General features: G+C 46.1%; 1 protein-coding gene across 1 annotated transcript in view; it reads left to right on the plus strand.

Moving 5' to 3' along the window:
* The first annotated feature begins 316 nt into the window (after positions 1–316).
* Positions 317–24,733, plus strand: part of LOC119919600 (centromere protein P) — a 280,519-nt gene continuing 256,102 nt past the window's right edge. The window contains exons 1-4 of the mRNA XM_038740155.1: positions 317–364; positions 2,431–2,590; positions 10,553–10,707; positions 12,628–12,716. Of these exons, the coding sequence (XP_038596083.1) occupies positions 2,442–2,590; positions 10,553–10,707; positions 12,628–12,716 (393 nt within the window). The 5' untranslated portion in view covers positions 317–364; positions 2,431–2,441. The remainder of the gene's footprint in view (positions 365–2,430; positions 2,591–10,552; positions 10,708–12,627; positions 12,717–24,733) is intronic.

The following is a 24,733-nucleotide window of genomic DNA, read 5'->3' on the forward strand; positions in this document are numbered from 1 at the left end:
TCCACGTCGTTACTTCGCTTTTGGGCCTTCCGCGCATGCGCAGTAGTGGCCGGCTAAGCTCGGGCCTGGATTCCGCGTATTGGAGCGAACCATCTCCCGTATAGGGGTGATTCTTTATTAATTAGTAATTATTATCCCAGGCACAGATCCTCTCTCCGAGGGAGGGGTATGCGTTTATCTTATTGTGTTTCTATAATCTAGAGCAGAGTCACGAATGACTCCATGTAGTCTGAGGTCTTCGAGTTCGGGTAGCAACCACCTGTTCCTCCCCCCCCCCGGATCTGGTGGAATGGGCTGGTCCAGCGGGCGGTTTGAAAAGCCGACAGGGGCGGCAGGGCCCGCGTAGTTGAAGGTGGGGGAGAAGGTGAGTAGCATTAATAATGAAGGTATTTGTTAAGCGCTTCATCATCAACATCATCAATCGGATTTATTGAGCGCTTACTATGTGCAGAGCACTGTACTAAGCGCTTGGGAAGTACAACTTGGCAACATATAGAGACAGGCCCTACCCAACATTGGGCTCACAGTCTAAAAGGGCTTACTATGTGCCAAGCCCTGGGGTAGATAAAAGGTAATCAGGTTGGCCCTCGTGGGGCTCAAACTCTTCATCCTCATTCTACAGATCATCATCAGTCGTATTTATTGAGCGCTTACTGTGTGCAGAGCACTGGACTAAGCGCTTGGGAAGTCCAAGCTTTTAGACTTTTAGTCGACTTTTAGACTGTGAGCCCACTGTAGGGTAGGGACTGTCTCTATATGTTGCCACTTTGTAGCTAGCTCTCTTCCTCCCTTCAAGGCCCTGCTGAGAGCCCACCTCCTCCAAGAGGCCTTCCCAGACTGAGCCCCTTCCTTCCTCTCCCCCAAGTCCCCCTCTCCATCCCCCCCATCTTACCTCCTTCCCTTCCCCACAGCACCTGTATATATGTATATATGTTTGTACATATTTATTACTCTATTTTACTTGTACATATCTATTCTATTTATTTTATTTTGTTAGTATGTTTGGTTTTGTTCTCTGTCTCCCCCCTTTTAGACTGTGAGCCCACTGTTGGGTAGGGACTGTCTCTATATGTTGCCAACTTGTACTTCCCAAGCACTTAGTACAGTGCTCTGCACACAGTAAGCGCTCAATAAATACGATTGATGATGATGATGAAGTACAAATTGGCAACAATTTGTTGTTACCGACGAGGTCGCTGAGGCCGAAAGTCACGCAGCTGGATAAGTGGTGGAGGCGGAATTAGAACCCAGGACCTCTGACTCGCAAGCCCGGCCTCTTGCCATTAAGTCATGCTTCTTCTCTCAATAGGACGCCCCTTTTTGCCGGGGCCAGGAGGCCTGACAGGGACTGGGTTTATTGGGAGCCAGAGGTAATAATAATAGTGGCATTTATTAAGCGCTTACTATGTGCAAAGCACTGTTCTAAGCGCTGGGGAGGTTACAAGGTGATCAGGTTGTCCCCCGGGGGGCTCACAATCTTTATCCCCATTTTACAGATAAGGGAACTGAGGCACAGAGAAGCTAAGTGACTTGCCCAAAATCACCCAGCTGACAGTTGGCGGAGCAGGGATTTGAACCCACGACCTCTGACTCCAAAGCCTGTGCTCTTTCCACTGAGCCATGCTGCTTCTCAGGTCGTGGGTTCTAATCCCGCCACCTGTCAGCTGGGTGACCGGGCAAGTCACTTCACTTCCCCCTGCCTCAGTTCCCTCAGCCGTAAAATGGGGATGAAGACTGTGAGCCCCACGTGGGGCAACTTGCTGACCTTGCATCCTCCCTCCCCCAGCGCTTAGAAAAGTGCTTGGCACATTGTAAACGCTCAACAAGTCCCATCAATCAATCAATTGTATTTATTGAGCGCTTACGGTGTGCAGAGCACTGTACTAAGCGCTTGGGAAGTACAAGTTGGCAACATATAGAGACAGTCCCTACCCAACAGTGGGCTCACAGTCCCATCGCTCTCCAGAGCTTAGAGCAGTGCGTGGCAAATAGGAAGCGCTCAACAAATACCATCGTCATCATTATTGTTATCATCTGTGAGCCTACTGTTGGGTAGGGCCTGTCTCTATATGTTGCCAACTTGTACTTCCCAAGCGCTTAGTACAGTGCTCTGCATACAGTAAGCGCTCAATAAATACGAAAAGCCTATTTATTACTTACTATAATTACTATTATATGTTACTCTATTTGTTACTCTATTTTACTTTTACATAACTATTCTATTTATTTTATTTTGTTAGTATGTTTGGTTTTGTTCTCTGTCTCCCCCTTTTAGACTGTGAGCCCACTGTTGGGTAGGGACTGTCTCTACATGTTGCCAACTTGTACGTCCCAAGCGCTTAGTACAGTGCTCTGCACACCGTAAGCGCTCAATAAATACGATTGATGATGATGACGATCGATTGATTGATCTGCGTTCCTTTCCGTCAGGGCCCACGGAGATGGACGGCGTTTTCCGTCGGCACCGAGAGGCGGAGGAAGAGGTCCGGGCTCTGGAGGCCGAGATCGCAGCGTTGCGACGAGTGTGTGCGGAGCCGCCGCCGCCGGAGGAAGAGGAGGAGGAGGAGGAGGAGGAGAGGCTGAAAGCCATGTATGAAACTCTTCTTTTTTCGCGCCCCCTCCCCAGACCTAATGCACGGACCAGCCTTTGCAAATTCTCCGACTTCAGGCCCGAAGCTCGCCTCTTTGGGGCAAGCTCTAATGAAAGACTTATCCCAAGACTTTATTCGATCGGATATATTGAGCGCTTAGTGTGCGCAAAGCACTGTATTAAGCGCTTGGGAGAGGACAATAAAACAAACGGACATTTTTCTGCCCACAGCGAGCAAGATGACACCCAGACTGAAGACTGTTCTAAAACGTAGCTTTAAAAAAAATGATGGACATGGCAAACGACAAGTGCCTAAATCGTATACTTTAGTGACAGTGCAGATTGTGATTGGTTATTCAGTCATGTAATTGTATTAATTGAGCGCTTACAATAGGCAGAGCACTGTACTAATCAATCAATCGTATTTATTGAGTGCTTACTGTGTGCAGAGCACTGTACTAAGCACTTGGGAAGTACAAGTTGGCAACATAGAGACAGTCCCTACCCATCAATCAATCGTATTTATTGAGCGCTTACCGTGTGCAGAGCACTGTACTAAGCGCTTGGGAAGTACAAGTTGGCAACATATAGAGACAGTCCCTACCCATCAATCAATCGATTTATTGAGCGCTTACTGTGTGCAGAGCACTGTACTAAGCGCTTGGGAAGTACAAGTTGGCAACATATAGAGACAGTCCCTACCCATCAATCAATCGTATTTATTGAGCACTTACTTTGTGCAGAGCACTGTACTAAGCGCTTGGGAAGTCCAAGTTGGCAGCATCTAGAGACAGTCCCTACCCAACAGTGGGCTCACAGTCTAAAAGGGGGAGACAGAGAACAAAACCAAACATACTAACAAAATAAAATAAATAGAATAGATATGTACAAGTAAAATAGAGTAATAAATATGTACAAACATATATACAGGTATATACTAAGCGCTTGGGAGAGCACAATATAACAATAAACAGGCACATTCCCCACCCAAAATGTGTTTACAGTCTAGAGGAATCAGGGAGTTAGAAACTCCTGTTCAAGCGGCTGGGGCAGCGCCTGTATCTGATCCGACAGAACCCAAATGTTTGGTAATAATAATAATAAAGGTATTTAAGTGCTTACTATGTGCCAGGCACTGTACTAAGCACTGAGGTGCCTACAAGCAAATTGGGGTGGACACAGGCCCTGTCTCTTACGGGACTCACAGTGCCAATCCCCGTTTTACAGATGAGGGAACTGAGGCCCGGATAAGTGAAGTGACCTATGCAAGGTCACACAGCAGACAAGCGGTGGAGCCAGGATTAGAACCCGTGACCTGGCTCCCAGGCCTGTGCTCTATCCACTACGCTTTGCTACTTCTCTGTACGCTTAGTAGTTAGTGAGCGCTCAGCAAATGCCCCTATTATGATTGTGACTAACGCCCAGAAGATGGAAGGGTTGATGGGGAGAGTTGACCAAGGGGAGTTTGCGGAGCAGCTGGGTTGGTCAGAGACCTGGGTGGGGAGGCTCAGCCTCGGCTAGCTCGGCTCTCTAGTTGCTGTTCCCTCTCCTTTCCTGCTCGACCTTGTATATTCCAGCACTTAAAACAGTGTTGGGCACAGAGTAATTGCATAACAAGTACCATAATTATTGTTAGTAATTATTATATTGGGGGTTTTAAGTGAGTTCTTGCATTAGCCTTGAAATAGAGAAAGTTGTCTTTTGTACACAAATAAGAGATAATAATAATGATGATGGCATTTGTTAAGCGCTTACTATGTGCAAAGCACCGTTCTAAGCGCTGGGGGATACAAAGTGATCAGGTTGTCCCACGTGGGGCTCACAGTCTTAATCCTCATTTTCCAGATGAGGGAACTGAGGCTTAAAGGAGGCTTCCTTCTACAGCCCACCCCGCACCCTCCGCTCCTCTGCCGCTAATCTCCTCACCGTACCTCGTTCTTGCCTGTCCCGCCATCGACCCCCGGCCCACGTCATCCCCCGGGCCTGGAATGCCCTCCCTCTGCCCACCCGCCAAGCTAGCTCTCTTCCTCCCTTCAAGGCCCTACTGAGAGCTCACCTCCTCCAGGAGGCCTTCCCAGACTAAGCCTCTTCCTTCCTCTCCCCCTCATCCCCCTCTCCATCCCCCCACCTTACCTCCTTCCCTTCCCCACAGCACCTGTATATATGTATATATGTTTGTACATATTTGTTACTCTATTTATTTTACTTGTACATAGCTATTCTATTTATTTTATTTTGTTAGTATGTTTGGTTTTGTTCTCTGTCTCCCCCTTTTAGACTGTGAGCCCACTGTTGGGTAGGGACTGTCTCTATATGTTGCCAATTTGTACTTCCCAAGCGCTTAGTACAGTGCTCTGCACACAGTAAGCGCTCAATAAATACGATTGATGATGATGATGATGATGATTAAAGAAGTGAAGTGCCTTGCCCAAGGTCACACAGCAGACATGTGGCGGAGCTGGGATTCGAACCCATGACCTCTGACTCCAAAGCCCGGGCTCTTTCCACTGAGCCACGAGATCACTGACAAGCAATCTTCTCTACCTCACCAACCCCTCGCCCACGTCCTGCTTCTGGCCTGGAACTCCCTCCCGCTTCATATCTGGCAGATGATCACTCTCCCCACCTTCAAAGCTTTATTAAAGTCACATCTCCTCCAGGAGTGTGGCTCAGTGCCCGGGCTTTGGAGTCAGAGGTCATGGGTTCGAATCCCGGCTCCACCACTTGTCAGCTGTGTGACTTCGGGCAAGTCACTTAACTTCTCTGTGCCTCAGTTCCCTCATCTGTAAAATGGGGATTAAGACTGTGAGCCCCCTGTGGGACAACCCGATTGCCTTGTAATCTCCCCAGCGCTTAGAACAGTGCTTTGCACATAGTAAGCGCTTAATAAATGCTATCATTAATAAATGCTATCATTAAAGAGCCCGAGCTTGGGAGTCAGCGGACATGGGTTCTAATCCCGGCTCTGCCACTTGTCTGCTCTGTGACCTTGGGCAAGTCGCTTCACTTTTCTGTGCCTGTTAACCTCATCTGTAAAATGGGGATTGAGACTTTGAGCCTCACGTCGGACAACCTGATTACCTTATATCTACCCCAGCACTTAGAACAGTGCTTGACACATAGTAAGCGCTTAACAATACCATAATTATTATTATTATTATTGAGGCCTTCCCCAATTAAGCCCTCATTTCCTCTAATCTCACTCTCTTCTGCGTCAGCTTTGCAGTTGGATTTGCATCTCTTATTCACCCCACCCTCAGCCCCCCGGCACTTGTGTTCATAGCCGTAACTTATTTATTCATTCAATCGTATTCATTGGGCGCTTACTTTGTGCAGAGCACTGTACTAAGCTCCTGGAAAGTACAGTTCAGCAACAAGGAGAGACAATCCCCGCCCACAACGGGCTCACAGTCTAGAAGTGGGGGAGACAGACATCAAAACAAATAAACAGGCATCAGCGGCATCAATATAAATAAACAGGATTATAAATGTGTATATATGTACACAAGTGCTGTGGGATGGGGTAGAGCAAAGGGAGCGAGTTGGGGTGATGGGGGAGCTGAGGAAAAGGGGGGCTTAGTCTGGGAAGGCCTCCTGGAGGAGGCGAGTCTTCAGTAGGGCTTTGAAGGTGTGGGGGTAGTGTGATTGATTGTTTGGCGGATTTGAGGGAGGGAGGGCATTCCAGGCTAGGGGTAGGACATGGGCCAGGGGTCGATTTATGTGTCTGTCTCTCTAGACTGTAAGGTCATTGTGGACCATGAGCCCAATGTTGGGTAGGGACTGTCTCTGTATGTTGCCAATTTGTACTTCCCAAGCGCTTAGTACAGTGCTCTGCACATAGTAAGCGCTCAATAAATACGATTGATGATGATGATGACCGGAAACGTGTCGACCAACTCTTCTATTGGACTCTCCCAAGCGTGTAGTATTTTTTTTTAATGGTCTTTAAGAGCTTACTGCATGCCAGGCACCGTACTAATGCTGCAGTAGCCCGTTGTTGGGTAGGGATCATCTCTGTCTTTCCAACTTGTACTTCCCAAGCGTTTAGTTACAGTGTTCTGCACACAGTAAGCGCTCAATAAATACGATTGAATGACTGAATGAAAAGATCATCGGGTTGGAAACAGTCACTGCCCCACAGAGGGCTCACAGTCTTAATCCCTATTTTACAAATGTGGAAACCGAGACACAGAAAAGTTGTGACTTGCCCAGGGTCACAAAGCAGACTAACTCCTCACCATTGGCTTTAAAGCAGTCCACCACCTTGCCCCCTCCTACCTCACCTCGCTTCTCTTCTTCTACAACCCAGCCCGTACACTTTACTCTGCTAGTGCTAACCTTCTCACCGTGCCTTGTTCTCACCTGCCTCACCCCTCGCCCTTGTCCTGCCTCTGGCCTGGACCGGCCTCCCTCCTCAAATCTGATAGTTACTCTCCCCACCAAAGTCTTATAGAAGGCACATCTCCAAGAGGCCTTCCCAGACTAAGCCCCCCCTTTCCTCATCTCCCACTTTTTCTTCTGCATCTCCCTGACTTGCTCCCTTTGCTAGTTCCCTCCTCCCGGCCCCCCGGCACTTAGGTACGTAGCTGTAATTTTATTTGTATTGATGTCCGTCTCCCTGCTTCTAGACTGCAAGCTCATTGTGGGTAGGGAATGTGACTGTTTATCGTTATATTGTACTAAGCGCTTAGTATAGTGTGCTGCACACAGTGAGCGCTCAATAAATGTGACTGAATGAATGAATAATGGCAGAGTGGATATTAAAACTAGGTCCTCTGGCTCCCAGGCTTGTGGTTGTTAGTAGCACCTGAAGCTTGTTTTGACCTTTTTTCTCATAGGGTATTCAAATGTTCTTCATTCTCTCAATGGTTTTTATTGGGAGAGTATTATAGAACAAATAGACCTGATCCCTAACCTCGGGAACTTAAAATCTAGTTGGGGAGAGACAGACATCCATTCTTCAGAGTTTTGGTTAGAGAACATACAGGAACACATTGCTTTTTCAACAATATATTCTTGACGGTTTGCCTAGCATTGGGTCTCTTGCAGTCTTACAGTCTCTAAACTGTAAACTTGTTATGGGCAGGGAACTTGTCTTCCAATTTTGATGATGATGATGATGGTATTTGTTAAGAGCTTACTAAGTGCCAAGCACTGTTCTAAGTGCTGGGATAGATACAAGGTAATCAGGTTGTCCACGTGGGCTCAGTCTTAATCCCCATTTTGTAGATGAGGTAACTGAGGCCCAGAGAAGTTAAGTGGCTTGCCCAGGGTCACACAGCAGACAAGTGGTGGAGCCAGGATTAGAGCCCACTACCTCTGACTCCCAAGCTTTTGTTGTATTGTACTCTCCCAAGTGCTTGGTACAGTGCTCTGCACATAATAAGCGCTCCATAAATGCCATTGATGGATCTTGCTATTTGGCATTCTACAGCTGTAGCACGTGTCCCTTAATTCGCGTGTTGCAGCATGCATTTCTGTAAGCCTCAAATCCGAATCATGAAACGTTATAAAGTGGTGGTGGTAATCCTAGTGGTAGGATTGGTGATTATTGAATGGCCACTGACTGCAATTCAGTGTACTTAGGATTTGGGAAAGTGATGATGTAGTGTGGCTCAGTGGAAAGAGCATGGGCTTGGGAGTCGGAGTCATGGGTTTTAATCCCGGATCTGCCTCTTGTCAGCTGTGTGACTTTGGGTAACTTTTCTGTGCCTCAGTTACCTCATCTGTAAAATAGGGATTAAGACTGGGATCCCAAGGTGGGATAACCTGATAACCTTGTATCTACCCCAGTGCATAGAACAGTGCTTGGCACATAGTAAGTGCTTAACAAATACCATCATTATTATTATTATCATGCATGAGCCTCATGACTGGACTGAAGACTTGGGGATTGACTGCCTCTCACTCCTTAGCTATGGACAGCCTCCCGAACTCAGTTCTGGGTCCCCTTCTGTTCTCCGTCTACACCCGCTCCCTTGGAGAACTCATTCGCTCCGTGGCTTCAACTACTATCCTTTTGTGGATGATTTCTAAATCTACTTCTCCAACCCCGATCTCTCTCCTTCTCTGCAGTCTCACCATTCTTCCTACTTCAGGACATCTCTACTTGGACGTCCTGCCGACACCTCAAACTTAACATGTCCAAAACAGAACTCCTCATTTTCCCACCCAAACCCTGCCCTCCCCCTGACTTTCCCATCACTGTAGACCGCACCACCGTCCTCCCTGCCTCACAGACCCGTAACCGTGGTGTTGTCGTTGACTCATCTCTCTCATTCTACCCGCAGACTCAACGTGTCACCAAATCCTGTCGGTTCAACCTGCATGACATCACTAAACTCTGCCCTTTCCTCTCCATCCAAACTGCTACTATGCCGATCCAAGCACCTGTTCTATCCCACCTTGATCACTGCACCGGCCTTCTTGCCGAGGTCCTTGCCTCCTGCCTCTCCCCACTCCGGTCTGTACGTCACTCTGCTGCCCAGATCATTTTTCTACAAAACCATTCAGTCTGGGTATCCCCACTCTTCACCAACCTCCAATTCACCTCCACATCAAATAGAAACCCCTTACCACCAGGGTTAAAGCACTCAATCACATTGCCCTCTCCAACCTTATCTCCATGATTTGATTTTACAACTCAGCCTACACACTTGTTTCCTCTAACACAGACCTATCCACCGTACCTTGATCTCATCTGTCTCGCTGCCGACCCCTCGCCCACATCCTGCCTCTGGCCTGGAACGCCCTCCCTCTTCACGTCTGACGGAACATGTCTGCCTCCCACCCCCCTTCAAAGCCTTGCTGAAAGCACATCTCCTCCAAGATGTCTTTCCCGACTAAGCCCTCATTTCCTCTTCTCCCACTCCCTTCTGTCACCTTTCGCATTTGGATTTGCCCCCTCGGTCAGGCAGCACTTAGGCATTCAATCGTATATTACATATTTACTATTTTATTTATCTTATTTTGTTAATATGTTTTGTTTTGTTGTCTGTCTCCCCCTTCTAAACTGTGAGCCTACTGTTGGGTAGGGACCGTCTCTATATGTTGCCAACTTGTACTTCCCAAGCGCTTAGTCCAGTGCTGTGCACACAGTAAGCGCTCAATAAATACGATTGAATGAATGAATGAATGAATATGTTCCCCTTCCTTCTCCTACCCATCCCCCTGCCTTACCTCCTTCCCCTCCCCACAGCACCTGTATATATTTATATATGTTTGTACATATTTATTACTCTATTTATTTTACTTGTACATACTTATTCTATTTATTTTATTTTGTTAATATGTTTTGTTTTGTTGTCTGTCTCCCCTCGTCCCCCTCTCCATCCCCCCATCTTACCTCCTTCCCTTCCCCACTGCACCTGTATATATGTATATTTGTTTGTACATATTTGTTACTCTATTTCACTTGTACATATCTATTCTATTCATTTTATTTTGTTAGTATGTTTGGTTTTGTTCTCTGTCTCCCCCTTTTAGACTGTGAGCCCACTGTTGGGTAGGGACTGTCTCTAGATGTTGCCAACTTGTACTTCCCAAGCGCTTAGTACAGTGCTCTGCACACAGTAAGCGCTCAATAAATACGATTGATGTTGATGTCTCCCCTTTCTAGACTGTGAGCCCACTGTTGCGTAGGAACCATTTCTAGATGTTGCCAACTTGTACTTCCCAAGTGCTTAGTACAGTGCTCTGCACACAGTAAGCACTCAATAAATACGATTAAATGAATGAATGAATCTATAATTTATTTATTTAGAGTAATGTCTGTCTCCCCCCCTAGATTGTAAACTTGTTGCGGTTAGAGAATGTGCCTACTAACTCTGTTATATTAGGCTCCCAAGCGCTTGGTACGGTACTCTGCCGACAGAAAGCATTCAAGAAATACAATTGCTGTATTGACTCCCTTGTTAAATAAACCTCTGTTTGAATAACTGGGAATGGGTCTTATCTTTCCAGAAAACTATTTCAAGAAATACCAAATGCCCAGCCCGAAGAATGGGAGTCTGTCATAGATCTGCAAACTCAGCTGAAGCAATGTGAATCAGACCTTTCCTTTTTAAAGAAACTAACTGGCATTGATCTAATAAATTACTCCCAAGTGACAATAAAGTGTAAGTATTCATTTAGAGCCTGTAGCAAGTCTGGCCCGGATTCTAGATGGGGGTTCTTGAACAGACGGGCACACATTTAAAAACACAGCAGGTCTGTCGTCCCTGTTCTCGGTAAAATGTGAAGCTTAAGACTTTCACTGATTTATGCATATCCGTTGTAAGGCTAATGCATTCATTTCTACCCCTAACATTAACCTCCCCAAGCTACGCCATTGCACGTATCAGTTACAATGTGGAGACAACTGTGGGGTCTGAGAACTGGGAGCGGTCCCAGGTCTCCAGAGCTCTTTCCAAACTGGAAACCCTTTCGTACTCCAAAAACTCTTCAGTTCGCCTTTCCACTCCTCAAAAAATCCTCCAATGGTTGCCCGCCCACCTCCGCGTCAAAAAGAATCTCCTTTACCATCGACTTCAGAGAAGCAGCGTGGCTCAATGGAAAGAGCCCGGGCTTGGGAGTCAGAGGTCATGGGTTCAAATCCCAGCTCCACCAATTGTCAGCTGTGTGACTTTGGGCGGGTCACCTAACTTCTCTGTGCCTGTTACCTCATTTAAGCGCTTAGTACAGTGCTCTGCACATAGTAAGCGCTCAATAAATACGATTGATGATCTGTAAAATGGAGATGAAGACTGTGAGCCCCACGTGGGACAACTTGATCACCTTGTACCTTCCCCAGCGCTTAGAACAGTGTTTTGCACATAGTAAGCGCTTAACAAATGCCATTTATTATTATATTATTACTCAATCAGCTTGCCCCCTCCTATCTTACGTTGCTGATTTCCTATTGCAACCCAGCCCGCACACTTGGCTCCTCCAGTACCAACCTATTCACCGGACCTCGATCTCGTGTTTCTCGTTGCCGACCCTTTGCCCGCATCCTCCCTCTGGCCTGGAAATCCCTTCCCCTTCATATCCAATAGACCACCAATCTCCCCACCTTCAATGCCTTATTAAAATCCCATCTCCTCCAAGAGGCCTTCCCTGACTAAGCCCTCATTTCCCCTACTCCCTCTCCCTTCTACATCACCTGTGCCCTTATGTCTGCATCCTCTAAGCACTTGATTTTCCCCACAGCCCTTAAGTACATAGGGATTGTCTCTATTGCCGAATTGTACTTTCCAAGTGCTTAGTACAGTGCTCTGCCCATAGTAAGCACTCAGTAAATACGATTGCATGAATGACTATCTGTAACTTCTGTGAATATCAGTGGGCCCCTCTAGACTGTAAGCTTCTTGTGGGCAGGGAACATGTTGCATTGAACTGCCAAGTGCTTAATACTTTGGGCTCACTCTTGCCCAAAGTAAGCATTCAATAAATATCACCGATTGGTAATGCGGCTCTTCTCTGAGCTGGAATGGACTGGACTATATGGAAATTGACATAGTTTTTTGGTTGTTTTCTTAATTTCTGTGAATTTCCCTTTAGAAAAAAAATAGATGATGATGACTTGCTTTAGATGAATGTAACCATCATCATCATCAATCGTATTTATTGAGCGCTTACTATGTGCAGAGCACTGTACTAAGCGCTTGGGAAGTACAAATTGGCAACATATAGAAACAGCCCCTACCCAACAGTGGGCTCACCATCACACCCAAATCGTTGAGTAGCTCTGCCGAAAAGCATTGCATCTTTATGAGGCTTATTTGGTTTAATGAGCTGATTTTGAAAGTCAAGAAATATTTGCAGGGGGGAAAAAAAGAGGTATATACCCAGAAGTGGTGAACCAGATTTTATTTTGTTAGAGAAAAGGCATTCAAAATGGAGTTTGTATGGATGTGAGGAAAATAGCTTGAATAGATTATCATCTGGCTTCTCATACTTTTGTATCTCTGGCTCATCTTTTCATAAGAAGGCATAATGAATTTTTAAAGAAAATAGTCATTTGCAATTTTTTAATAAGCGTCTTTCTCGTCTTGTAGCTGAAGGGAAAAATATACCAAGGATCAGATTCAAAGGAAATTGCTCCACCTTGGAATTTGAGCTCGAATTTCAGCTTCTGGAAGCTCAGGTAAATTGAGACCTAGTTATGAGAAGGCACTTAGGGGACAGACGTGTTTAAGGTGATCTGGAAGTTACAGAAGTTTACTTCTTTGTCTTTCTCATGAATAGATTGTCATTGGCCTAGTGGCAAGAGCCCGGGCTTGGGAGTCGGAGGCTGTGGGTTCTAATCCTGGCTCTGCCACTTGTCTGCTGTGTGACCTTGGGCAAGTCACTTAACTCCCCCTTTCCCCCTCCACCACCACAAAAGCATTCAAGACCTGAAGTAGGTTCCATTTGCTCTTTCCCAAATCATTTTTTACCTAACAACAGAAGGCCAGAGCTGGGCTGCCTCCCACCGACCCTTCAAAGAGCCTTGGAATCAGAAGTGGACTCCCCCCGCCCGCCCCAGTCTTAATTCCCCTGTAAGTGACTGAGGTGTATGTTTTTAAAATATTATTTATATAATTTAGGTGGGAATGGGAAACCAGGGGTGGTGAGGGGATAGGAGGAGGAATGAACGATTGCCATCACTTCCCAAGTGATGTAAAAATGATGTAAACCCGAAGCAGAGTGGATCAGGCCCTGGATTTCTGAACTGCTCGTTTAACAACATCTGGATAAGTGCATTAACATCTCTTTAAGTTTAAGCAGTCTGAACGGAAATGCTTCTGCTTTTTTCTTTACATTTTCTTGTACTTCCCAAGCGCTTAGTACAGTGCTCTGCACACAGTAAGCGCTCAATAAATACGATTGATTCCCTTTGGCTCAGTTACCTCATCTGTAAAATGGGGATTGAGACTGTGAGCCCCATGTGGGACAGGGACTGTGTCCAACCTGATTACCTTGTATCTACCCCAGCGCTTAGAACAGTGCTCGTCACATAGTAAGTGCTTAAAAACAAACCCCATAATTATTATTATCTGATTGGTCCTGATGTTCAGATAAGCGGCAGAGCTGGGATTAGAACCCAGGTCCTTCTGACTCCCAGCCCTGTGCTCTATCCGCTAGACCACGCTGCTTCTCTAGTTGAGGAATGTGAGATGGAGGAAAAGGAGGAAAGGTAAAGAAGGGTTTAGGAATATCACTGAACACTCAGTTCTTCCCTGATGTGTTTTACCTACATGTTGTGGATAGAACACGGTTAAGGAATTAGGGAACATTGATTCATTCAATCGGTGCTTACTGTGTGCAAAGCACTGTACTAAGTGCTTGCTGTACAGTAAACAGGCATAATCCCTGTCCACAATGAGCTTACAGTCGGGGAGGGGGGGAGGGGGTAAACACATCGATACAAATAAATAAATTACAGATATGTACATAAGCGTTGTGGGGCTGGAGGGGGGAAAAGAACAAAGGGAGCAAGTCAGGGTGATGCAGAAGGGAGTGGAAGAAGAGGAAAGGGGGGACCTAGTCTGGGAAGGCCCCTTGGAGGAGGTGTGCCTTCCATAACGCTTTGAAGTGGAGGAGAGTAATTGTCTGTCGGATTTGAGGAGGGAGGGCGGGCATTCTGGGCCAGGGGTTGGCGGTGAGACAGGCGAGAGTGTGGCGCAGTGGTTGTAGAAGGAGAATAGTAAGGTGTGGTAGGAGGGGGCAAGGTGGCAGAAGGCTTTAAAGCCAATGGTGAGAAGTTTTTGTTTGAGGAGGAGGTGGGTGGGCAACCACTGGAGCGGAGTGACATGTCTTGAACGTTTTTGTAGAAAAACAATCTGGGCAGCAGAGTGAAGTATTGACTGGAGTGGGGAGAGACAGGAGGCTGGGAGGTCAACAAGGAGGCTGATACAGTAATCCAGGTGGGATAGGATGAGTGGTTGTATTAACCTGGAAGCAGTTTGGATGGAGAGGAAAGAGTGGATTTTAGTGACGTTGTGAAGGTGGAACTGACAGGGTTTAGTGATGGATTGAATATGTGGTTGAGAGAGAGAGAGAAAGGAGTCAAGGATAGTGCCAAGCTTATGGGCTTGTGAGACAGAAAAGATGGGGGTGCCATGTACAGTGATGGGAAAGTCAGGCGGAGGACAAGGTTTGGATGGGAGGATAAGGAGTTCAGTTTTGGACATGTTAAGCCTGAGATGACGGAGGACATCCAAATAGAGATGTCTTGAAGGCAGGAAGAAATCAGAGAAGGAGAGAGATCAGGGGTGGAGCTGTAGATTTGGGAATCATCCGCAGAGAGATGGTAGTTGAAGCTTTGGAAGCAAATGAGTTCTCCAAGGGAGTGGATGTAGATGGAGGATAGAAGGGGACCTAGAACTGAGCCCTGAGGGACTCCCCCAGTTAGGGAGGTTGGGAGGCAAAGGAGGAGCCCAAGAAAGAGGCTGAGAGTGAATGTCTGGAGAGATGAGGAGAACCAGGAGAGGACAGTGTCAGTGAAGCCAATGTTGGATACTGTTTCCAGGAGAAAGGGGTGGTCCACAGTGTCGAGGGTAGCTGAGAGGTCGAGGAGGATTAAGATGGAGTAGAGGCCGTTGGATTTGACAAGAAAGAGTTCGTTGTTGACCTTTGAGAGGGCAGTTTCTGTGAAGTGAAGGGGATGGAAACCAGATCGGAGGGGATCAAGGAGAGGCTTGGAGGAGACGAATTTGAGACAGTGGGTGTAGACAACTCGCTCCAGGAGTTTGGAGAGGAATGGTAGGAGGGAACAACCTGTGTCTGCCTGGCTAGAAGACAATGTCAGAAGAAATAGCTGTGCATATGTGTCTCCTATCTCTCCGGACGCTCCTCAGTCTTTCTCTCTAGCTGCTTCTCTCCTATCTGCGGGAGTCCCTCAGACCTCTGATTTCCTAGCCAGCTTCTGCCTTTTGATTAATTTTGGAGAATCCTTTATCGGTTCTGATATGGCTTGCAAGGAGCGTTTCAAATTCCTTCTTTGACTAGCCTGATTTCCTGTTTGCATCTGACCCATCATTCTTTGCCATCTTTCCTGGTCTCATTCTGGAAAGCTTCTTATTTTTGCTCAGTAAATACCACTGATTTGCAAAGGTGATCTCTGCCTTCTAATGATCTATTTTTTACACACTGCCAGTTAACCAGGCAAGTTTTCAGTGTGGCTGCCAGTTTTTTTGATTTTGTTTATTTTGGGGCACCCGTTTTACCTGGTTCTCTAAAGATGAACCAGACTTGTAGTTTTCACTTTTTTAGCTACTCCTGTCAGCCTCTTCCGACTAAGTTCTGACTCTTTCTATAATTTTCTTTTCTAAAATTAAATATCCTCATGTTGCTTTGTTCAACCTCTTCCCCTACCTCCCTCTTTCCCCAGCAAGAATTTGACATTTTATGGTGTTGTGCTCACTGTTGCAGAGTGGCTTTCCCAAATATGCCTCTTGCATAACATCCTATCATCCCTTCTCAGGCCCCCTGTTCCTCTGCCGCCTCCTTCCCTCACCCCCAACAATCTGGCCTCCTACTTCATTAATAAAATTAAATCCATCAGGTCTGAGCTCCCCAAAGTCACTACCCCCACTTCTCCAACCCCCCGGCTCTCAACCGTCTCTGCTACTCTCCCATTCTACCCAGCAGTATCCTCAGATGAGATCTCCTACCTCCTCTCAAGTTCTACTCTGGCCACCTGTGCTTCTGACCCCATTCCCTCTCATCTTATGAAATCTCTCACTCTGTCCCTTCTCCCCTCCTTAACTTCCATCTTCAACCACTCACTCTCCACTGGTTCCTTCCCCTCTGCCTTCAAACATGCCCATGTCTCTCCCATCCTAAAAAAAACCCTCTCTTGACCCCACCTCACCTTCTAGTTATTGCCCTATCTCCCTCCTACCATTCCTTTCCAAACTCTTCGAACGAGTCGTCTACATGCACTGCCTCAAATTCCTCAACGACAACTCTCTCCTCGACCCCCTCCAATCTGGCTTCCGTCCCCTACATTCCACGGAAACTGCCCTCTCAAAGGTCACCAATGACCTCCTGCTTGCCAAATCCAACGGCTCATACTCTATTCTAATCCTCCTTGACCTCTCAGCTGCCTTTGACACTGTGGACCACCCCCTTCTCCTCAACACGCTATCCAACCTTGGCTTCACAGACTCTGTCCTTTCCTGGTTCTCCTCTTATCTCTTCGGCCGTTCATTCTCAGTCTCTTTTGCGGGCTCCCCCTCCCCCTCCCATCCCCTTACTGTAGGGGTTCCCCAAGGTTCAGTTCTTGGTCCCCTTCTGTTCTCTATCTACACTCACTCCCTTGGTGAACTCATTCGCTCCCACGGCTTCAACTATCATCTCTACGCTGATGACACCCAAATCTACGTCTCTGCCCCTGCTCTCTCTCCCTCCCTCCAGGCTCGTATCTCCTTGTGCCTTCAGGACATCTCCATCTGGATGTCTGCCTGCCACCTAAAACTCAGCATGTCCAAGACTGAACTCCTTGTCTTCCCTCCCAAACCCTGCCCTCTCCCTGACGTTTCCATCACTGTTGACGGCACTACCATCCTTCCCGTCTCACAAGCCCACAACCTTGGTGTCATCCTCAACTCCGCGCTCTCATTCACCCCTCACATCCAATCCGTCACCACATCCTTCCGGTCTCACCTCCGCAACATCGCCAAGATCCGCCCTTTCCTCTCCATCCAAACCGCTACCTTGCTGGTTCAATCTCTCATCCTATCCCGACTGGATTACTGCATCAGCCTCCTCTCCGATCTCCCATCCTCCTGTCTCTCCCCACTTCAATCCCCACTTCACGCCGCTGCCCAGATCGTCTCTGTGCAGAAACACTCTGGGTATGTTACTCCCCTCCTCAAAAATCTCCAGTGGCTACCAGTCAACCTACGCATCAGGCAAAAACTCCTCACCTTCAAGGCTGTCCATCACCTCGCCCCCTCCTACCTCACTTCCCTTCTCTCCTTCTACAGCCCAGCCCGCACCCTGCACTCCTCTGCCGCTAATCTCCTCACCGTGCCTCGTTCTCGCCTGTCCCGCCGTCGACCCCCGGCCCACGTCCTCACCCTGGCCTAGAGTGCCCTCCCTCTGCACATCCTCCAAGCTAGCTCTCTTCCTCCCTTCAAAGCCCTACTAAGAGCTCACCTCCTCCGGGAGGCCTTCCCAGACTGAGCCCCCTCCTTCCTCTCCCCCTACTCCCCCTCCCCATCCCCCCACCCTACCTCCTTCCCCTTCCCACAGCACCTGTATATATGTATATATGTTTGTACATATATAACTCTATTTATTTTACTTGTACATATTTATTCTATTTATTTTATTTGGTTTATATGTTTTGTTTTGTTGTCTGTCTCCCCCTTCTAGACTGTGAGCCTGCTGTTGGGTAGGGACCATCTCTATATGTTGCAAACTTGTACTTCCCAAGTGCTTAGTACAGTGCTCTGCACACAGTAATCGCTTAATAAATACGATTGAATGAATGAATGAATCCTATCCATTACTCAGAATAAATCCAATATTTTCTGTATTTTTTTTTAAATGTTATTTAAGTGCTTACTATATATCAAACACTGTTCTAAGGGCTGGGGTAGGTCCAAGTTAACCAGGTTGGACACAGTCCCTGTCCCGCATGGGGCTCGCAGTCTAAGCAGGAGGGAGAACAGATAACCCCATTTTGCAGTTGAGAAAACTGAGGCACCAGAGAAGGGAGTGACTTTGCCAAGGTCACACAGCAAGCGATCGTCAGAGCCGGGGTTAAAACCCAGGTCATTCGGACTCCCAGATTCTGACTCTACACTAGGCCACACTGCTTATTTGGCTCTCTGTTGTGATGTTCCAGAAAAGTCACGTACCAGATCCAAAAACCTTACTTCTGGTCCTTTTCCTGGCTTAAATATAATCAAAGTCTGTAAGAGAAGTAGCATGGCCTACTGGATAGAGCACAGGCTTGGAAGTCGGAAGGACCTGCATTCTTATCCTGACTCCACCATTTGTCTGCTGTGTGACATTAGGCAAGTCACTTAACCTCTCTGTGCCTGGTACCTTATAATAACAATAATGATGGCATTTGTTAAGCGCTTACTATGTGCCAAGCACTGTTCTAAGCGCTGAGGTAGATACAAGGTGATCAGGTTTTCCTACGGGGGCTCACAGTCTTCATCCCCATCTACAGATGAGGTAACTGAGGCACAGAGAAGTGAAGTGACTTGCCCAAAGTCACACAGCTGACACTTGGCAGAGCCGGGATTAGAATCCATGATCTCTGACTCCCAAGCCCGGGCTCTTTCCACTAAGCCAAGCTGCTTCCAGGGGGATTAATACTGTGTCCAACCTGATTTGCACATAGTAAGCGCTCAATAAATACGATTGATGATGATGATTTGCTTGTGGCCACCCCAGTTGTTGGTATAGTGCCTGATACATAGTAAGAGCTTAACAAACACCATTCCAAACAAAACCAAAACAAGCTTCTCTAAGCCTCAATTACCTCATCTGTAAAATGGGGATTAAGACTGAGTTCCATGTGGGACTTGGACTGTGTCCAACCAGATTAACTTGTATCTACCCAGTGCTTAGCACAGTGCCTAGCACATGGTAAGGGCTTAACAGGTACCATAAAAAAAAGTCTCCCACTATCACTCCTATCTTAAGAGAAGTGATCAATCAATAATCGTATTGGAGTGCTTATCACTCCACCCCTTTTCGACTGTGAGCCCACTGTTGGGTAGGGACTGTCTCTATATGTTGCCAACTTGTACTTCCCAAGCGCTTAGTACAGTGCTCTGCACACAGTAAGCGCTCAATAAATAGTATTGATTGATTGATTATCATGTGCAGAGCGCTGTGCTAAGTGCTTGGGAGAGTACAGTATAGCAACAGAACAGCCACATTCCCTGCCCACAGGGAGCTTACTGTGGCCTAGTAGAAAAAAAAAATCATTGAGTAGGAGACCTGGGTTCTAAAATCCCATCTCTGCCACTTGCCTGCAGTGTGTGACCTTGGACAAGTCACTTAACTTCTTGGTTCCTGTTTCCTCATCTGTAAAAGTGAGGATGTTACCTGCCCTCCCTTCCCCTTAGACCGTGAACCCCATGTGGGACAGGGCCTGCGTTTGAGCTGATTGCGTTGTATTTACTGAGCGCTTACTGTATTATATGAAGTGCTCTGAACGAAGTATTGTATCTACCCCAGCATTTGGCATGCAGTAAAAGCACTTAGCAAATACCACAATTATTATTATTCATTTTACAGCTTAGTGTGAACATTGCACACAAGTGTTAAATGCTACAACAGCTTCTTTAACCTCACCTGGTATTTCCTGATTACTTGTATCATGGACCATCCTGGATATTGTTAATATTTTGGATTGACACAATCTGACATTCTAAATGAAATGAGCTTGAATGTACAGTGCAAAGATATCAGTGATATCGACTAGCCATTTAGCTCTATGGGTCACTTGAAAATATTGGAAAGAAGTAATAATGCTGAAGAAACACATGCCCCATGTGTATGTTCTGTGAATCATAAAAGATTTAAGAAAGCCAGTATAAAAAGGGAAACTGAAGTCCAATTTTTTGTGAATTAAAATCCCTAATTTACCCCTGATTGCCTGACCTGTCTTTGGGGTGAGACACTAACTCATATGCAGGTCCGGCGTCAACTTTTGGGCAATTTCATAAACGACACCAATGAACTATGACCTGGCAAAGTGAAATAATTATAACTGAGGTTCTGAAATGCAGTCCGTCTCAGCTTTCCACGCAAACACCATGTTGCCTTTCACCATTGCTATGCACTTCGTGAGTAAGAGAAATGAACTCAGGATATGAAAGCAGATATCTGGCAGGCAGATGACAGGGCGTTGCAGTCGTGGCATAATTATTGATGACTTGGAAGCGATGACAGCAGAGCCCAGGGTGTGTGTACCAATATGATGATATGGTCCTTTTGGAGTAAAAGTAGCTGGGAGGGGTTTTTTTTGGTCTTTTTGTTTTGTTCTGTTTGTTTTTGTTTATAAAGGCAGACATGCAAATGAGGGTGGGCTCTCTGATAGCCAAAATAGCTAACCTAAAGGACTATAGACTGTATGTAATCTATTGTGTCTCGGAATTATAGAAAAGGCCATCTGTGGTTTGAGGACAATAATTTTTATTAGAGAAATATCAAAGTATTTAGGGATGATCACTTCTTATTGCCTAAAAGTTTGTTGTGTGGCTGGGTGTTTGTGCTTTTTGTCATGGGCAATGTGGCCCAGTAGAAAGAGCGTTTCTGTGCCTAATAATAATTGGTTTTTGTTTGTTTAATCATATTTAAGCGCTTACTAAGTGCCAGAAACCGTACTAAGTGCCAGAGTGGATACAAGATAATCAGGTTTGGCACAGTCCGTGTCCCACATGGGGCTCACAGCCTTCATCCCCATTTTCCAAATGAGGTAACTGAAGCACAGAGAAGTTAAGTGACTTGTCCAAGGTCACACAGACATAATAATAATAATGATTTGTTAAGTGCTTATTATGTGCCAAACACTATTCTAAGTGCTGGATAATGATGGTATTTGTTAAGCGCTTACTATGTGCTAAGCACCATTCTAAGTGCTGGGGGAGATACAAAGTAGTCAGCTTGTCCCACGTGGGACTCACAGCCTTCATCCCCATTTTCCAGATGAGGTAACTGAGGCACAGAAAGCTAGTCACCCAGCTGATGAGTTGCGGAGCCGGGATTAGAACCCATGACCTCTGATTCCCGCTCAATAAATACGTACGTAAAAATACGTAATACTGTAAGCGCTCAGTAAATACGATTGATTGATTGCTTGATTCCCAAGCCCGGGTTCTTTCCACTAAGCAACAGACATGTGGCAGAGCTGGGATTAGAACCCAGGTCCTTCTGTCTCCCGGGCCCGGGAGGTGATTACTATGTGTCGAGCACTGCGCTAAGCTCTTGGGTAGATACAATACAATCAGATCAGACCCACGTGGGGCTCCCAATTTCCAAAGCCTGCTTCCTCATCTGTAAAGTGCGGATAAGATATCTCTTCTGTCTTTTAACCTGTGAGCCCCAAGTGGGACAGGGATGGTGTTCCAACTGATTATCGCATACCTATTTATTTATTTTATTTGTACATATCTATTCTATTTATTTTATTTTGTTAGTATGTTTGGTTTTGTTCTCTGTCTCCCCCTTTTAGACTGTGAGCCCACTGTTGGGTAGGGACTGTCTCTATATGTTGCCAATTTGTACTTCCCGAGCGCTTAGTACAGTGCTCTGCACATAGTAAGCGCTCAATAAATACGATTGATGATGATGATGGTGACCTCCTTCCCTTCCCCACAGCACCTGTATATATGTATATATGTTTGTACATATTTATTACTCTATTTATTTTACTTGTACATATCTATTCCATTTATTTTATTTTGTTAGTATGTTTGGTTTTGTTCTCTGTCTCCCCCTTTTAGACTGTGAGCCCACTGTTGGGTAGGGACTGTCTCTGTATGTTGCCAATTTGTACTTCCCAAGCGCTTAGTCCAGTGCTCTGCACATAGTAAGCGCTCAATAAATACGATTGATGATGATGATGATGATACCTACCCGTTACTATATGGTAACTTTATGGCACGTTTTGTGAAATGTTCACTACCAGAAGAAAGTAAGTTGGGAGCAAGTGGGAGAGAATTGTACAACTGAGTTAAAGCTGTTTTATCTGCCGAACATATTTCTACAAACTTCACCCTTGGAGGGGCAAGAGTTTATTCGATATTTTGGGAAACCGAGTGAAAAAGAAAAAAAAAAACACGGTGAAAAAGGCTTTTAATGTTTGGGGACTCAAAAAAAGAAACCCGAAAAGTCCAGTAGAGGGCGATATTTAGCTGTTCGGGAATTGAAAAATCTTGACTTTGTGAAGTTGGAATTGAATCAGTCAGTTGTGTTAATTGAGCACTTGCTGTGTGTAGACACACTACCAAGTGCTTGGTAATAATGATTTTCATATTGAAATTCTGATCAGCAAAATCTGATTAAAAAAAAAAATAAAAATTCGGTAACCAATAATACCAGCAAAACATGTTTACAGTTGAGACCCTACTTTCTTACTTTCCTACTCCTCTGGGACATCTGAATCTGAGGAGAGATGGGAAGCATTCTTATGGGTCAAGCTGATGCTCCTTTGCAGATAATCAATGGTATTGAGTGTTTACTGAGTGGCGAGCATTATACTAAGCACTGGGGAAGATACAACATTGTCAGTAGATACGACCCCTGCCCATGAGGAACTTTCAGTCTACAGGGGGAGATGGACATTAAAATATTTAGAGCTAGAGGAAATGATAAAGTGTAAGAATATTTACATAAGGCTTGGGGGCTGGGGTGACAATCAAAGTCTTGAAGGGGTAATAATAATAATTATGGTATTAAGCGTTACTCTGTGCCAGGCACTGTACTAAGCACTGAGGTAGATACAAGGTAATTGGGTTGGACACAGTCCCTGTCCCACATGGGGCTCACAGATGAAGTAACCGCGGCACAGAGAATCTAAGTGTTCGGATCAGCCTGGTAGCAGTTTGGATGGAGACGGAAGAGTGGATTTTAGTGATGTGATGGCAGAACTGACAGGATTTCAGGACAGATTGACTCTGTGGGTTGAATGAGAGAGATGAATCGAGGATAATGCCGAGGTTAAAGCTTTGAGGGAGCGGGAGGGTAGTGGTGTTGTCGAAGGTGATGGGAGACATCGGGAGGGCAGGGTTTTGGGTGGCAAGATGAGGAGTTCTGTTTTGGACATGCTAAATTGGAGGAGTCAGTGGGACATCTAACTAGAGATGTCCTGAAGGAGAGAGATCAGGACTGGAGATGTAGATTTGGGAATCATCTGCATAAAGATTGTAGTCAAAGCTGTGGGAGCAAATGAGCCCCCTGAGGGAATGGGTGTAGAAAGAGACTACAAGGGGACCCAAGGCTGAGTCTTGAGGGACTCCCACAGTTAGGGGGTGGGAGGCAGAGGAAGAGCCCGCGAAAGAGACTGAGGATGAGTGGTCAGAGAGATAGGAGGAGAACCAGGAGAGGACAGCGTCAGTGAAACCATGGTTCGATATTGTTTCCAGTAAAAGGGAGTGGTCCAAAGTGTCCAAGGCAGCTGGGAGGTCAAGGAGGATTAGGCTGAATTAGAGGCCATTGGATTGGGCAAGAAGGAGCTCATTTGTGACCTTAGAAAGGGCAGTTGCTGTGGAGCGATGGGGGTGGAAGCCAGATTGGAGTGAGTCAAGCATCAGAGGAGAGGAAGTAGAGACAGCAGATGTACACAAATGTCTCAAGGAGTTAGTAGCACAGGCATGAAGATACCCAAAACACATGCTCTGGGATTCAGGAGACTTGGGATCTCTTACTAATAATAATAATAATAATAATAATGGTATTTGTTAAGCACCTACTATGTGCAAAGCACTGTTCTAAGCGCTGGGGAGGTTACAAGGTGATCAGGTTGTCCCACGGGGGGCTCACAGATGAGGTAACAGGCCCAGAGAAGTTAAGTGACTTGCCCAAATGGTACTCGCCCAAGCACTTAGTAAAGTGCTCTGGAGAAGCAGCATGGCCTAGTGGGTAGAACACAGGCCTGAGAGTCAGAAAGTCCTGGCTCTGTCATTTGTCTGCTTTGTGACTTTAGGCAAGTCACTTAACTTCTCTGTGCCTCAGTTACCTCATCTGTAAAATGGGGATTAAGACTGTGTGGCCTGGACAGACAATGACAATTGACAGAGTGTTGGAGGCCTGCTGCCTCCAACACTGGTAGGGAAGTAACATGGCATAGTAGATAGAGTCAGAAGGTCATGGGTTCTAATCCTGACTCTGCCACTTGTCTGCTCTGTGACCTTGGGGAAGTCACTTCACTTCTCTGTGCCTGTTACATCACTTGTAAAAAGGGGAAAGAGACTGTTAGCCCCATGTGGGACAGGGACTGTGTCCAGCCTGATTTGCTTGTGTCCACCCCAGTGCTCTGACAGTGCCTGGCACATAATAAATACTTAGCAAATACCATAATAATAAAAATTATTATTATTATTACTATATGGAGGTGGATGGGCAACTGTTGGAGGTTCTTTGAGGAGCAGAGAGACATGAACTGAACGGTTTTTGAGAAGCGTGATCCTAGCAAGAGAGGGAAGT

This window comes from Tachyglossus aculeatus, chromosome X1 (genome assembly GCF_015852505.1).
Source record: "Tachyglossus aculeatus isolate mTacAcu1 chromosome X1, mTacAcu1.pri, whole genome shotgun sequence".
NCBI classification, from domain to species: Eukaryota; Metazoa; Chordata; class Mammalia; order Monotremata; family Tachyglossidae; genus Tachyglossus; species Tachyglossus aculeatus.